Source organism: Protobothrops mucrosquamatus, unplaced genomic scaffold (genome assembly GCF_001527695.2).
Source record: "Protobothrops mucrosquamatus isolate PMUCROS unplaced genomic scaffold, P.Mucros_1.0 scaffold1225, whole genome shotgun sequence".
Lineage (NCBI taxonomy): Eukaryota > Metazoa > Chordata > Lepidosauria > Squamata > Viperidae > Protobothrops > Protobothrops mucrosquamatus.
This window is the reverse complement of record NW_015387433.1, coordinates 254,187-267,585: the sequence shown is the minus strand read 5'-3', so window position 1 is coordinate 267,585 and position 13,399 is coordinate 254,187. Positions and strand designations below refer to the sequence as shown.

Below are 13,399 nucleotides of genomic sequence, written 5' to 3'. Positions count from 1 at the left end.
TTTTTTTTTTTTACTAACTTTGGATAGGCTCATACAATGCTTCCCCCCAGGTGGACTGTACAAAAATATGCCGAAAAGACTAAGACTCTTTGTACAGGCTGGTGGGCAATTGGTCCTTTTTGTAATTAGCCTGTTTTTTTAGGAAAACGCTGTTTCACTTGGACGTGCTCACATCGCTTGTGCCTCAAGGTGAGGCCGTAGACAGGGGTCATGTTGACCGTCACCCCGTCGGGAACGCTGAATTGCAGGTCTTGTAGCAAAGTGGCCAAGAAAAGGAAGAGTTCCCGTCGAGCGATGGGCTCGCCGATGCATCGCCGTTTCCCTAAACCGAATATCTGGACTTTCTCACGTTCATCCATGTTGATTTCTTTCCCGCTGGCAGTGAGGAAACGCTCAGGAACGAAGGCCAAGGGGTCTTTCCAAAGATTCCTACGAAGAGGGTGCATGGAATGAAGGATGGAGGCCAGCAGCTCAAAAATATGAGTTTGCTGACTTGAGTTCACCCACCACGCCAAGCCTTGATATGGTTGCTTGACTTGGGTTTAGCAAAACCCAGAGAGACTCCAGAGAGTCGTGTTGTAGCCAACAAACCATGTTTTAGCAAGCTGTGGTTGGCCCCATAAGGAGACCTATTGGAGACCAATTCCTCCAACAAGGAGAAATTTCCTGACAGTTAGAACGACTTGCCTTCAGAAATTGGGAGTGCTCCATTACTGGAGGTTTTTAAGAAGAGACTGGGTCACCATTTGTCTAAATGGTATATAGGGTCTCCTGCTTGAGCAGGGGGTTGGACTAGAAGACCTCCAAGGTCCCTTCCAACTGTGTTATTTTGTTATTTCTGTTATTCCATGAGAACTCGCTACTTACTCATCATGGTTGACTTGCCACAGGTTGACAAAGACGCAGAGGTCCTTAGGGATGAAGTAGCCCTTGAAGAGGGTATCTCTAGTGGTGCTGAAAAAGAAAACAAGAAAATATAAATTTGTTTTTCTGCCTGGTTGGGAAGAAAAGGAAGATGGGGCGGGGAATGGAGGTGAATTTTCAAACCAAAAATATCTAAATATAATTATTAGAGGATACGGTCTGGTAGATTTAGCGTTGCCTTTATGCAGCAATATAGATATTGAACAAATTGCCAATGGAAGAGAATATTTGCAGCTCAGGGTTGAACTGAGGGGTCCTTGGTGTTCTCTGAGCTTGGTGGTTTTCTTGCAGACGTTTCATTACCCAACTAGGTGGCATCATCAAGACCCAATAATCACCATCACAGCACCCTCAACACCATCAGATCACTGATGATATGACCTAGTTGGGTAATGAAACATCTGCGAGAAAACAGTCAAGGCCAGAGAGCACCAAGGAGACAAAACCCCTCCCCATGGCTTAAATCCTTTTTTTATAGAGGTGGGCTCAGGGATGGTTTTCTTGGCAGCCCCCACCCAAATCTGACCCATTGTCTAAGGTGATCCTTCTTTATTGCCCTTTCCAACGACACCAAAGTGGGACCCATTCTGTTCAAGACAGAAAGACTCCCCCCCATTACACCAGTTCTCGGCCTCCCCCCCCCTCATTACACCAGTTCTTGGTCTCTCCCCCCCATTACACCAGTTCTTCATCTCCCCCCCATTACACCAGTTCTCAGTCTTCCCCCTTCATTACACCAGTTCTCGGTCTCCCCCCCCTCATTACACCAGTCTCATGAGAATCCATGAATGGTGAGATTCAGCCTGACTTGGTGGATCTGACCAGGTTCGGGGACTGGTTTGAGGGCTCATCTCTCTCTCTCTGGAATTTGGGACTTACCAGTGGGGAAGTGTGAATGGCACAAAGGTAGAGTGTCTGAACACTTCCAGGATGAAAGCTTCCGTGTAAGGGAGCAGGGACCGATCGGATAAGCGCGGCTTCCGTTCTCTGCCGATGGTGACATCTGGAAGGTGGGGAGGAAGAATCAAAGATCTCCCCTTTTCCTTGAGAAGACCTTATCTCTCAAGCTGTGCTGGGCATAGGGAGGGACCTTGGAGGTTAAGATGGAGTGCTACTGCTAAAGCAACGGTCAGAGAAGGGGGGCTTGAGTCTGGCCCAAGAGAGTAATTCAAGAAAGCATCCCAGATAAGCCCACGTGAAGATCGGTTTCTCAGTTTGGCCTACATTGTAGGGCTGACAAAGGCCGTGTGTATGTGTGCCTTAAGTAATAATAATAATAATAATAGTAGTAGTAGTAGTAATAATAATAATAGTAGTAGTAAGTAATAATAATAATAATAATAATAATAATAATAATAATAATAATAATAATAATAATAATAATAATAATAATAATAATAATAATAATAATAAAGTTGGAAGGGACCTTGGAGGTCATCAAGTCCAACCCCCTGCTCAGGCAGGTAACCCTACACCAGTTAATAATAATAATAATAATAATAATAATAATAATAATAATAATAATAGTAGTAGTAGTAGTAGTAGTAGTAGTAGTAGTAATAATAATAATAATAATAATAATAATAATAATAATAATAATAATAATAATAATAATAATAATAATAGTAATAATAATAAAGTTGGAAGGGACCTTGGAGGTCATCAAGTCCAACCCTCTGCTCAGGCAGGTAACCCTACACCATTTCGGACAGATGGCTGTCCAGTCTCTTCTTGAAAACTTCCAGTGTTGGAGCATGCACCGCTTCTGGAGGCAGGTTGTTCCACTGGTTAATTGTTTTAACTGTCAGGAAGTTTCTCCTTAGTTCTAGGTTTCCATCCATTGCTTCTTGTCCTGCCTTCAGGCGCTTTGGAGAATAGCTTGGCTCCCTCTTCTTTGGGGCAGCCCCTGAGATACTGGAACACTGCTATCATGTCCCCCTCATCCTTCTCTTCGTTAAACTAGACATACCCAATTCCAGCCACCGTTCCTTATATATAATCTGGGTTGTTTGGTTCCCCCCAAGGCTGAGCGTAAATTTGCAAACCCAGCCTCTTATTTTGTTCAGTGAAGAGTCCGTTGGCCTTGCGGGACTAATACATTCAACTAAATAAATAAATGCCTACGAAAAATAACTCCTGCTTCCAAATTCGCTCTCCTGGCTGAGAAGGAAGAGATCCTACCGTACCTATTTCTTCCTGGATCTTTTTCTGAATTTCGGGATATGAGATGAGATACATAAGGGACCAGGACAACCCGGTGGATACTGTGCTGAAACCTGTAACAACAGACGACAGACACACACACACACACACAAAGAGGACATGGCAGGCTAGAAACCAGCCCATCTTGTCTTCTGGACTTACACGGGAGTCTCACCGGCGGGACAGCTTTTGCCCAGATGCTTCCACAAATACCTTTCCTTGGGGATGGAGAAGTGAGATTGCCCAAGGTCCAATCAAATCCAGTCCCAGGTAAGGAATAAATGCAATTAAGGATTCTCCCATTATCCCACAGTAGCCACTCAGAATCTTAGTGGGAGCCTGGAACCCCCACAGAGCATGTCCCCAGGTGGTGGATTGGGGGGCCCTACCCATTATGGCTTTATACTGTAATGGCAGGTTGGAGGGAACCAAATACCTCCCGTGGACCAACATGCCTGGCAAGTGACAGCTGGCTCCCCAGTATCGACTGAAGGCAGAGACCATATTGGTTGGAACGGATTCAGAAGAACAGCACACAGTGTGGTGGCAGCCACTTGAACAGCGTGTGCACAGCGGTGTAGAAAGCAAAGGGAAGACTACTACACTATATATTTCCCAGGAAAATCATGTTAATGGCGGCAAAACCTAACAATGGCTCTGAGTACGGGCGCCCCTTAAATGGGGCAGGGGTGCTAAGAATCTCCCGGTCCGCTAGAACAGGGCTTTTCAACCTTTTCACCCATTGTACCATTTTTAGGATATGGCAACATCCGAGTACCACCAGTCGCCTAGCAAGGTGTCAAAAACTTGATGACCAAAAAAAAAAAAAAAAAAAGGAAAAAAGTGATAAAGTACAGGTAGTTCTCGACTTACAACAGTTCGCTTAGTGACTGTTCGAAGTTACAATGGCACTGAAAAAAGTGTCCCCCAAGCCACAGCCGAGCAAGACACCTGCCTGCCCGCCCGGCGGCGCTCTTCCTCCTGTCTGAGGTTTTCATTGTTGTGAGCCTTTCTGTTGAGGATTGGCAATGGGGGTGGGGTGGGGGTGTTTGGTTTTTATTCCCCCCGTCTGCTGGGTGGTTGCAGCAGGTTTTGGTCACTTCACATGACCCTGGGACACTGTGACCGTCATAAATATGAATCAGTTGCCAGGCATCTGAATGTAAATCACAAGACCCTGGAGATGCTGCAACATTCCAGCTGATCGGCGCTTCTTCTGGGCTCACCGGAAGTACCAGGATCAGTGCTGCTTTCCAGCTGGAGCCTGGCACTGATCCTGGCACTTCCATTGAGCCCTGACAGTCCCGAAGAAGCGCTGATCAGCTGGAAAGCAGCACTGATCCTGGCACTTCCGCTGAGCCCTGACAGCCCTGCAGCTCCAGCTGTCTCTCGCTCAGGCTTGTGCGGTGCTGCCACCGGTTCAGCTCATTCCCCTCCCCCGCTACCACTTTTCTAGGATGGTCGCGTACCACCTGCCAGGTGCCAGTGTACCACAGGTGGTACCCGTACCACTGGTTGAAAAGCCCTGCGCTAGAAGCATGATAAACCCAAAACAAAATCTCAGGGACTGGTTTGGACAAAACTCAGCAGCCCTTTTTTGTGCGGCTGCTGATAAAAACAGGATCGCCAACATGATTGCCAACGTTCGATAATGGATATGGCACAAGAAGAAGAAGAAGCCAATGAAAGTGTCCTGGCCTGTGGGAACGGCCTTGGGAGATGGGAGGAAAAGCCAGAGAGTGGACAACTGATATGTAAAAGGCCGCTCAGCTCATAGAAGGGGACCCTCCCTACTTTTCCAGAGAGGAAAAGAAATGGGTTTGTGTGGTAAGTTGAGGTCGTCCTCAACTTATGACCAATATTTCTGTTGCTAAGCGAGATAATTAAATGAGTTTTCCCCATTTTACGACCTTTCTTACCGCAATTGTTAAGCAAATCCTTGCTGTCATTCAGTTAGTCGCCCGGTCGTTAAGCGAATCTGGCTTTCCCCAATGGACTTTGCTTGTCAGAAGGTCACAACAGGGGATCACGTGACCCTGGGGAGGGGGGGGCGCTGCGACCGTCATAAATTTGAATCAATCGCCAAGGGTCTGAATTTTGATGATGCGACCACGGGGATGGTGCCAGGGTGGTTAATTGTGGGGAAACGGTCATAAGTGGCTTATGGCGCTGTCGTCGTAACTTTGAATGGTCACTAAATGAACTGTCGAGGATTACCTATACCTTGAGACTTGCTAGATCAGGGGTGTCAAACTCAATTTCATTGAGGGCCGCATCAGCATTGCGGTTGCCCTCAGGGGGCCGGGTGGGTGTGGCCAGGGTGGGTGCGGCCTACTGGGTGGGCGTGGATGGAGTGGGTGTGGCCTAATGGGTGGGTGTGGCCAGCTCTACATCGTTTGCGTCAAGGGCGCCTGTGGGGGCCTGGGCAGGAGTGGGACAGATCTGAGGGTCTCTGGCAGAAGGGGGGGACCGGGGCAAGCGCCAAGGCATGGTCCACTGGAGGAGCCTCACTGTTCCTCTCAGGGCATGCGGGCGGGGGGCTTATGGAGCTAAGACTGAATGCGTTTCAGCATAGATGGCCACCACAAAATATTACATTGGCTCCCGGCTGGCCTGGGCCAGGGCCAAGGCAGTGGGGGCCGTTCCCTCACTGTTTCCAGGATGGCTTCGCGGGCCACATGAAACCACTTCGCGGGCCACATCCGGCCCCCAGGGCCTTGTGTTTGACATGTCTGTGCTAGATTAAAGTTAGCCCTGCGAGGTAGTCTGGACAAGAAGCCCACCCAGGAATACTCCTCTGACTTTAGACCCTTGGGTGAAGACCTTACCAGCTCCAAAAATATCATTAACCAGGTTCATAATCATTCCAGGGGGGAGCTGAATTTTCCCCTTGGACTCCAGCTTCTGTTTTTGGCTTTCCTCAATCAGACAATCAGTGATATCGCGGATGTGGTCCTGAAAGGAAAGATCCACAAAAGTTGTGTTGACTTCACAGTAATACCCCATAAGATACAACTTCAAGGAACTGTCCACTTTTGTTTCAGGAAGCCCAGCTTGAGATAGATTGAAGACCAAAACCATTTTCATAGAGTTCCGTTGGTCTTTCATCCGATTTAGACTGGATTTTGTATTAGGAGAAGAGCAAAAGTTAATTTTGATGACCAGGGGGGCAAATTCACCAAATGTCAGAATTTGTTGAACCACAAGAAAGGCTGAGCGCCAAAGAATTGAGGCCTTTGAACCATGGTGCTGGAGAAGACTCCTGTGAGTCCTGGACTGCAAGGTGATCAAACCGATCAGTCCTAGAGGAGATCAACCCCGACTGCTCTTTAGAAGGCCAGATCCTGAAGCTGAAACTCAAATACTTTGGCCACCTAATGAGAAGGAAGGACTCACTGGAGAAGAGCCTGATGCTGGGAAAGATGGAGGGCAATAGAAGAAGAGGATGACAGAGAAGGAGGTGGCTGGATGGAGTCACTGAAGCAGCAGGCGTGAGCTTAAATGGACTCCAGAAGATGGTAGAGGACAGGAAGGCCTGGAGGAACATGGTCCATGTGGTTGTGATGGGTCGGACATGACTTCGCAACTAACAACAACATCGTGTCTTACCTTCCTGAAGCTCTCATAATGCTCTTTAACATTCTTCTGCAGGAAGTGAGTAAATTGCTTATTGTAGTTCTGAAACTTTTTCACGCTGCTGTTGGGAAGATACTGAAGAAGAGGGATGAAGTTGGCTAGATTTCCCGAGCCTGTGGATTCCACAAATTGCTCACTGTTGATCACAATGTTGAGCAATTCCTTATCCTCGTAGTCATAACGCTTGCCGAAACATATGGCCAAAATTACGTTGGCCACAGCGACCGTCAAGTACAGATAGGGGTCAAGGCGGTTCTTGGCGAGCATGACCTCCTGGAGCTTTGCCATCAGATGGTTGGCCTCCTTGGAGACGTGGTCTTCCAAGAGGCAGGTGGAGAAGGAGGTGAGGCTGGGCGAGGTAGCAAAAGTCTTCAGGGCGTTCTGAGTCAGCTTCCGACGAGCGAACCACACCGGTCCAGAATCCGTGCCGAAAGACAGACTCTGCCCATCGGTCACATGGCGGAAGATGTAAAGGTGAGGACGTCCCTTGAAGTCTTCTCCTTGTCTCACGAGAGCTTCCTTGATGGTCTCCAGCCCACTCAGCACCAAGACCGGCTTTGTCCCGAGGTGGATCATCATGATGTCTCCATAGGTCCGGCTCAGTTGAGTCAAACTGAGGTGGACGTTTTTCCCCACATCCAGTAGGTTGCCAAGCAAGGGGTAGCCCCGTGGTCCAGGGATTTTCTTTAGGCCCTGGGGGGTCTTTCTCTGAAAGGACAGGAGGACGAGGAAGAGGAGGCAGAAAACAGCCAGGCCAATGAGGACCTCTGCTGCCGAAACTGATGCCAGGATCCAGGGGAGCGACATGGCAAAGCTGGATAAGGTCCTTTCAAAACTCTACTGGGATTAGAGAAAAGGTAGGCCAGGGGGCAGAATTAGGAAGGCAAAATCAGCACAGGGAGTCCTTGCCTTACGACTACAAGTGGGAGCAAGATTTCCATTGCTAGGCAAGGTGGTTGTTAAGTGAGTCCTGTCCAATTTTATTACTTTTTTGGCCACAACTGTTAAGCGAATCACTGCAGTGGTTAAATGAATCATATGATTGTTAAGCAAATCTGGCTTCCCCTGTTGATTTACTTCTTCCTTCCTTCCTTCCTTCCTTCCTTCCTTCCACTCCCTCCTTCCTTCCTTCCCTCACCTTCCTTCCTCCCTCTCTTTCACTCTCCCTCCCTCCAACTCCCTCCCTCCCTTCCTTCCCTCACCTTCCTTCCTTCCTCCCTGTCCTTCCTTCCTTCCTTCCTTCCCTCACCTTCCTTCCCTCCTTCCCTCACCTTCCTTCCTTCCTCCCTCTTCCACTCTCCCTCCCTCCCTCCAACTCCCTTCCTTTCTTCCCTCATTCCTTCCTTCCTTCCTCCCTCTCCTTCCTTCCACTCCCTCCCTGTCATTCCTTCCTTCCTTCCTTCCACTCTCTCTCCCTCCAACTCCCTTCCTTTCTTCCACTCCCTCCCTCTCCTTCCTTCCCTCCTTCCTTCCTTCTCTCACCTTCCTTCTTCCCTCCCTCTCTTCCACTCTCCCTCCCTCCAACTCCCTTCCTTCCTTCTTTTCTTCCCTCACCTTCCTTCCTTCCTTCCACTCCCTCCCTGTCCTTCCTTCCTTCCCCCTCCCATCCACTCTCCCTCCCTCCAACTCCCTTCCTCCCTCCAACTCCCTTCCTCCCTCCCTCCCTTAATAAATACCTGGTAAAATCAGGAGGAAAAGAGCTAGCAGTGATGCCAGGATAGCCCACAAGTAAAAGTTCTTGTCCAAATGTCTTCAGCTGTTTCTCTTGCTGCTGGATGCCTTATGTGAAAGTGTTATTTGCTCTCCTGTCTGGGAAATGATTATTTAACCCAGAAACTCTCCAAGTCCAGCTGGAGAAAATCCAAGGAAAATATTCCAGCCCAGGGCATTGGGCTAAAAACAGATAATAAATAATGTGCTTCTTGATTACCAAGATCGCTCCAGATTTTGCTGGTAATGAAGGAGGCTGGATTTCTCTTTTGCATTCAACCATTGTTTAAGCCTGGACTTAAGTTAATCAAGTCCAGTTGGCTGGGTTTGCACAATACATTAATCCGCAAGCCCCTATCCTGAGCCAAAAGCAAACAAATAAATTTAACAAGTAAATAAATAAAATAAAAGAAGGCCCAAGATGGTTCACGGCGCTGTGTGAACTTGTCAACTCTTCAAGTTGTAGATCTGACTACAGGAGGAAACCAACGTCATCCTAGCTAATACATTTTTATTCAAGGATTATTATTATCTTCCCCTTCCCTTCTCTTTATCTTCAGAGGGTCTTTTCTGAGATGTGTTCTCACTTTACATTTCTGCCTTGGGCACAGATTTCCTTTATCTGACCGCTCTCTTGGTTGCATCTGTTTCTCCTGATCCTCAAGGTTCTTCCTTCTACCCATCACCCGACCATGCCGGAGTAAATTCTCACCAACAAGGTGATTGATGACTTCCATTTTCAGCCCGCCAGCTGCTGGTCTTCTTCAAGGAAACTCAAACAAAGAGAACTATGTTAGTTTGTTTAGTGAAATGGATGAGACTCTGGAAAGAGTGCAGAGAAGAGCAACCAGGATGATTAGGGGACTGGAGGTTAAAAGAACAGTTGCAGGAATTGGATATGGCTAGTCTAGTGAAGAGAAGGACCAGGGGTGACATAATAGCAGTGGTCCAATATCTCAGGGGCTGCCCCAAAGAAGAGGGAGTCAAGCTATTCTCCAAAGCGCCTGAAGGCAGGACAAGAAGCAACGGATGGAAATTAATCAAGGAGAGAAGCAACCTGGAACTAAGGAGAAACTTCCTGACAGTTAGAACAATTAACCAGTGGAACAACTTGCCTCCAGAAGTTATGGGTGCTCCATCACTGGAGGTTTTTAAGAAGAGATTGGACAACTATTTGTCTGAAATGGTCTAGGGCAGGGGTAGGCCACCTTGGCTCTTTTATGACTCATGGACTTCAACTCCCAGAATTCCTGAGCCAGCCATGCTGAGGGGAAAGGGAGAGGTTTCCAAGCTGAACCATGCTGGCTCAGGAATTCTGGCAGTTGAAGTCCACGAGTCACGAGCCGCCCTGAGTCCGCAAGGAGAAGGGCGGGATATAAATTTAAATAAATAAATAAATAAATAAATAAATAAATAAATAAATAAATAAATAAATAAATAAATAAATAAATAAATAAATAAATAAATAAATAAATAAATAAATAAATAAATAAAAGAGCCAAGGTTGCCTATCCCTGATCTAGGGTCTCTGTTATTCTGTTAAGGATTCAGGTGAACAAAAATGAACTGCCTAATGGTACGACTGGCTCTTGTTATGTTATTGGGGAACCATTTTTTCCCATGCTTCCATGGTGAGGAGAACAAGATGATCTTGGTGGAACATTGGGGTGATGAGTTCATCCCTTGGTTGAAAAAGGACAGGATCTCCAGATAAAATCAAGTTAAAGATTATCCAACTTCGCGTGAGAAGCCCTAGAGAGCAGTTTCTATGCCAATGTTCAGAGCCAAGAGAAAAAACAGATAGGGATAAGGGTGGGGGGGGGGGGGAAATTCAGGGTATCTGAAATTGGACTGGGAAGAACAGCCCAAAGGAAGAATTTCTTTTTCTGAAGGAACACATTAAATGACCAGAACTTGTCAGAAGCTGGAGAAGATTCATTGAAGTCCCTCACCTGGACTATCTCAATGGTCTGGATCAACGTAACTTATTTCCTCCATTGTTTTTCCCTATTAAACTCAAGGGCCAGGTGGAGAAAATAGTAGTAACTGTGAGAGGGACCTCGGAGTCCTAGTGGACAATCACCTAAATATGAGCCAGCAGTGTGCTGCAGCTGCCAAAAAGGCCAACACAGTGCTGGGCTGCATTAACAGAGGGATAGAATCAAGGTCACGTGAAGTGTTAATACCACTTTACAATGCCTTGGTAAGGCCACACTTGGAATACTGCATCCAGTTTTGGTCACCACGATGTAAAAAAGATGTTGAGACTCTAGAAAGAGTACAGAGAAGAGCAACAAAGATGATCAAGGGACTGGAGGCTAAAACATATAAGGAACGGTTGCTGGAATTGGGTATGTCAAGTTTAATGAAGAGAAGGATGAGGGAGGACATGATAGCAGTGTTCCAGTATCTCAGAGGGAGTCAAGCTATTCTCCAAAGCGCCTGAAGGCAGGACAAGAAGCAATGGATGGAAACTAATCAAGGAGAGAAGCAACCTGGAACTAAGGAGAAACTTCCTGACAGTTAGAACAATTAACCAGCGGAACAACCTGCCTCCAGAAGCGGTGAATGCTCCAACACTGGAAGTTTTTAAGAAGAGACTGGACAGCCATTTGTCTGAAATGGTGTAGGGTTTCCTGCCTGAGCAGGGGGTTGGACTAGATGACCTCCAAGGTTCCTTCCAACTTTATCATCATCATCATCATCATCATCATTATTATTAAAACCACAAAATATTGAAATCTGTTATCCATAACAGTTGTATGTTGCCATTCATTTTAGTGACTTGAACGAACAACTCAACTCAATTTTTTTTTTTTTTTTTTTGCTAAGCTAGTCGTAATTTTATGGCTGGGGAAATCTGGGAGTTGAAGTCCACAAAGTCTTAAAGTTGGGAGTTAAAGTCCACAAGTCTTAAAGTTACCAAGGTTGGATGCCCCTACTTTAGATCAAATTGGGAAGTTGGGGAAGAAATATTGTAGGAGAAGGCAGTGGCTATCCATTTCTGTTCTACTGCCAAAGGAAACTCTACAGACATGTTCACGAATTCACCAGGAGCTGAGCCTGGCTGGGGAGAAACTTTACCTTGCACAAATAGTAACCCCTACAGTTTATTATTCTGAAGGCTCTCTGTCAAATCTTTTATAAACAAAAGAAATTCTAAGGCACTTGAGGCTGCAAAGCCAAAAGGGAGATGTCAAAAGTTGTTTTGACTGAAGATATTGCCACTCATCTATATAAATAAAAATGTAAATGTTCGTTTGTTCAAAATCTTACATCTCCGAAAGTTCTTCACCGATTGCTTTGAAATTTTGACACAACGTTGCATTCGAATACGCGCGTGTTTTTATATACCTATATTATATAGATGTCACACCTGTGACAGGTAAAAACATGCTTTTTTTGAAAAACAGCACCATCTGTTGGACGTAAAAGCAAACCAGACAATATATCTGCACAGACAATGGAACAACAAAAAATATTGTATACCCACAAGCATTGTGAAATTAAACATATTAGAAACGTGCGCTTTCTCTTTTCTTTCTTTTCCATTTAACCAGACTGAGCCACAGCAACGCGTGGCCGGGTACAGCTAGTTGTCAAATAATATTTACATTCTATCTCCTGAAAGCTGGGCGAAGAATTGGTAAACCGATCCTCCTTAATCTCAAGGAGGCCAAGTTGGACAGCCTGTTTTAAAGGTGGCTAGGGTCCAAATTTTCCCCAGCTGCTGGTTTTTCAAGCATTCAAAGGCTCCCTGTTCTCGCCGGCCTCAAGAATTGTGGCTAACGGTTAAACAAGGAGCGTGGTCCAGTAGTCCAGCCACCGTTGGAGAATCAAAGGCTCGGGGATCGTGGGCCTGTGATGGAAACACACACTTAAATTTAGCAGGGAAAGAGGCAGGAGAAAAGGAAGAATACAGGTGGTCCTTGGCTTACGTTCATTTAGTGACTGCTCATAGTTACAACGGCACTGAAAAAAGTGACTTGTGACTATTTTCCACACTTACAACCAACCGTCCATGGTTATGCAATCAAAATTCAGAGGCTTGGCAGCTGACTCATATTTATGACGGTTGCCGTGTCCCGGGGTCATGTGATCCCCTTTTGCGGCCTTCTGACAAACAAAGTCAATGGGGAAGCCGGATTCACCTAACAACCGTGTGACTCGCTTAACCACTGAAGCGATTCAGTTAACGACTGTGGCAAGTAAAGTCGTAAAGCGGGACAAAACGTTTCGCTTAGCAACAGAAATTCTGGGTCCCTAGCTATGAAAAAGACGTTCAACTGTATGGATTGTACAGAGAACAAACGGTATTTGATAAGATTTTGTTAACTACAGATGAGACACTAATTAAGAAAATGTACAACTTCTTATTAATGTTGGAAGTGGAAAGCGAACAAGTTAAAGACACAGTGATAAGATGGGCAAAAAAATTTGGATATAATATAGAATTAGAAAAACGGCAAAATTTATGGGAAGGAAATTATAAATTGACAATGTCAACTTCTTATAAAGAAAAATTATATCAAATGTTTTATGGATGGCACTTGCCACCAGCAAGATTAGCAAAAATGTTTAAAAATATGTCAGATAGATGTTGGAAATGTAAGCATAACTCAGGCACGTATTATCACAGTGGTGGCGAAACTATGGCACGGGTGCCAGAGGTGGCACTCAGAGCCTTTTCTGTGGGCACGCGCGCCGTCGCTCCAGTCCTAGGCCTTCAGCTGGGTTTTATAAAACCTTTTCGCTTTAGGCCTCCGCCGCCATGTGCAAAAAAAAAAAAAGGTTCAATCAGTCAATTTCAACTTCTCACGGGAAAAAGAAAATCTTGCAAAGTTGGAATTGATTGATTGAACTTTTTAGTCCCACCCAGTCTGCCGTTACCACCACAGCCACGCCCACCCAATGGGCCACACCCACC

The 13,399-nt window shown here is 46.0% G+C and overlaps 1 protein-coding gene across 1 annotated transcript; it reads right to left on the bottom strand.

The window, feature by feature from the left end:
• Positions 1-92: 92 nt before the first annotated feature.
• LOC107291925 (cytochrome P450 1A5-like) lies at positions 93-7,578 on the bottom strand. The gene is made up of 6 exons (XM_015820975.1): positions 6,736-7,578; positions 5,955-6,081; positions 3,111-3,200; positions 1,804-1,927; positions 868-954; positions 93-429 (listed from the first exon to the last, which is right to left on the bottom strand). Exons 1-6 carry the CDS (start codon positions 7,567-7,569, stop codon positions 126-128), a joined length of 1,566 nt encoding a protein of 521 aa, XP_015676461.1. The 5' UTR covers positions 7,570-7,578; the 3' UTR covers positions 93-125.
• Between the last annotated feature and the right edge of the window lie 5,821 nt (positions 7,579-13,399).

Bases quoted from the DNA above. Each gene is read 5' to 3' on its own strand.
- LOC107291925 (XM_015820975.1), bottom strand. From the start codon at position 7,569: ATGTCGCTCCCCTGGATCCTGGCATCAGTTTCGGCAGCAGAGGTCCTC. The intron at 3,201-5,954 runs GTAAGGTCTTCA...CTGTTGTTACAG, and splicing joins TAATGATATTTTTGGAGCTG to GTTTCAGCACAGTATCCACC. The intron at 955-1,803 runs GTAAGTCCCAAA...TTTCTTTTTCAG, and splicing joins CCATTCACACTTCCCCACTG to CACCACTAGAGATACCCTCT.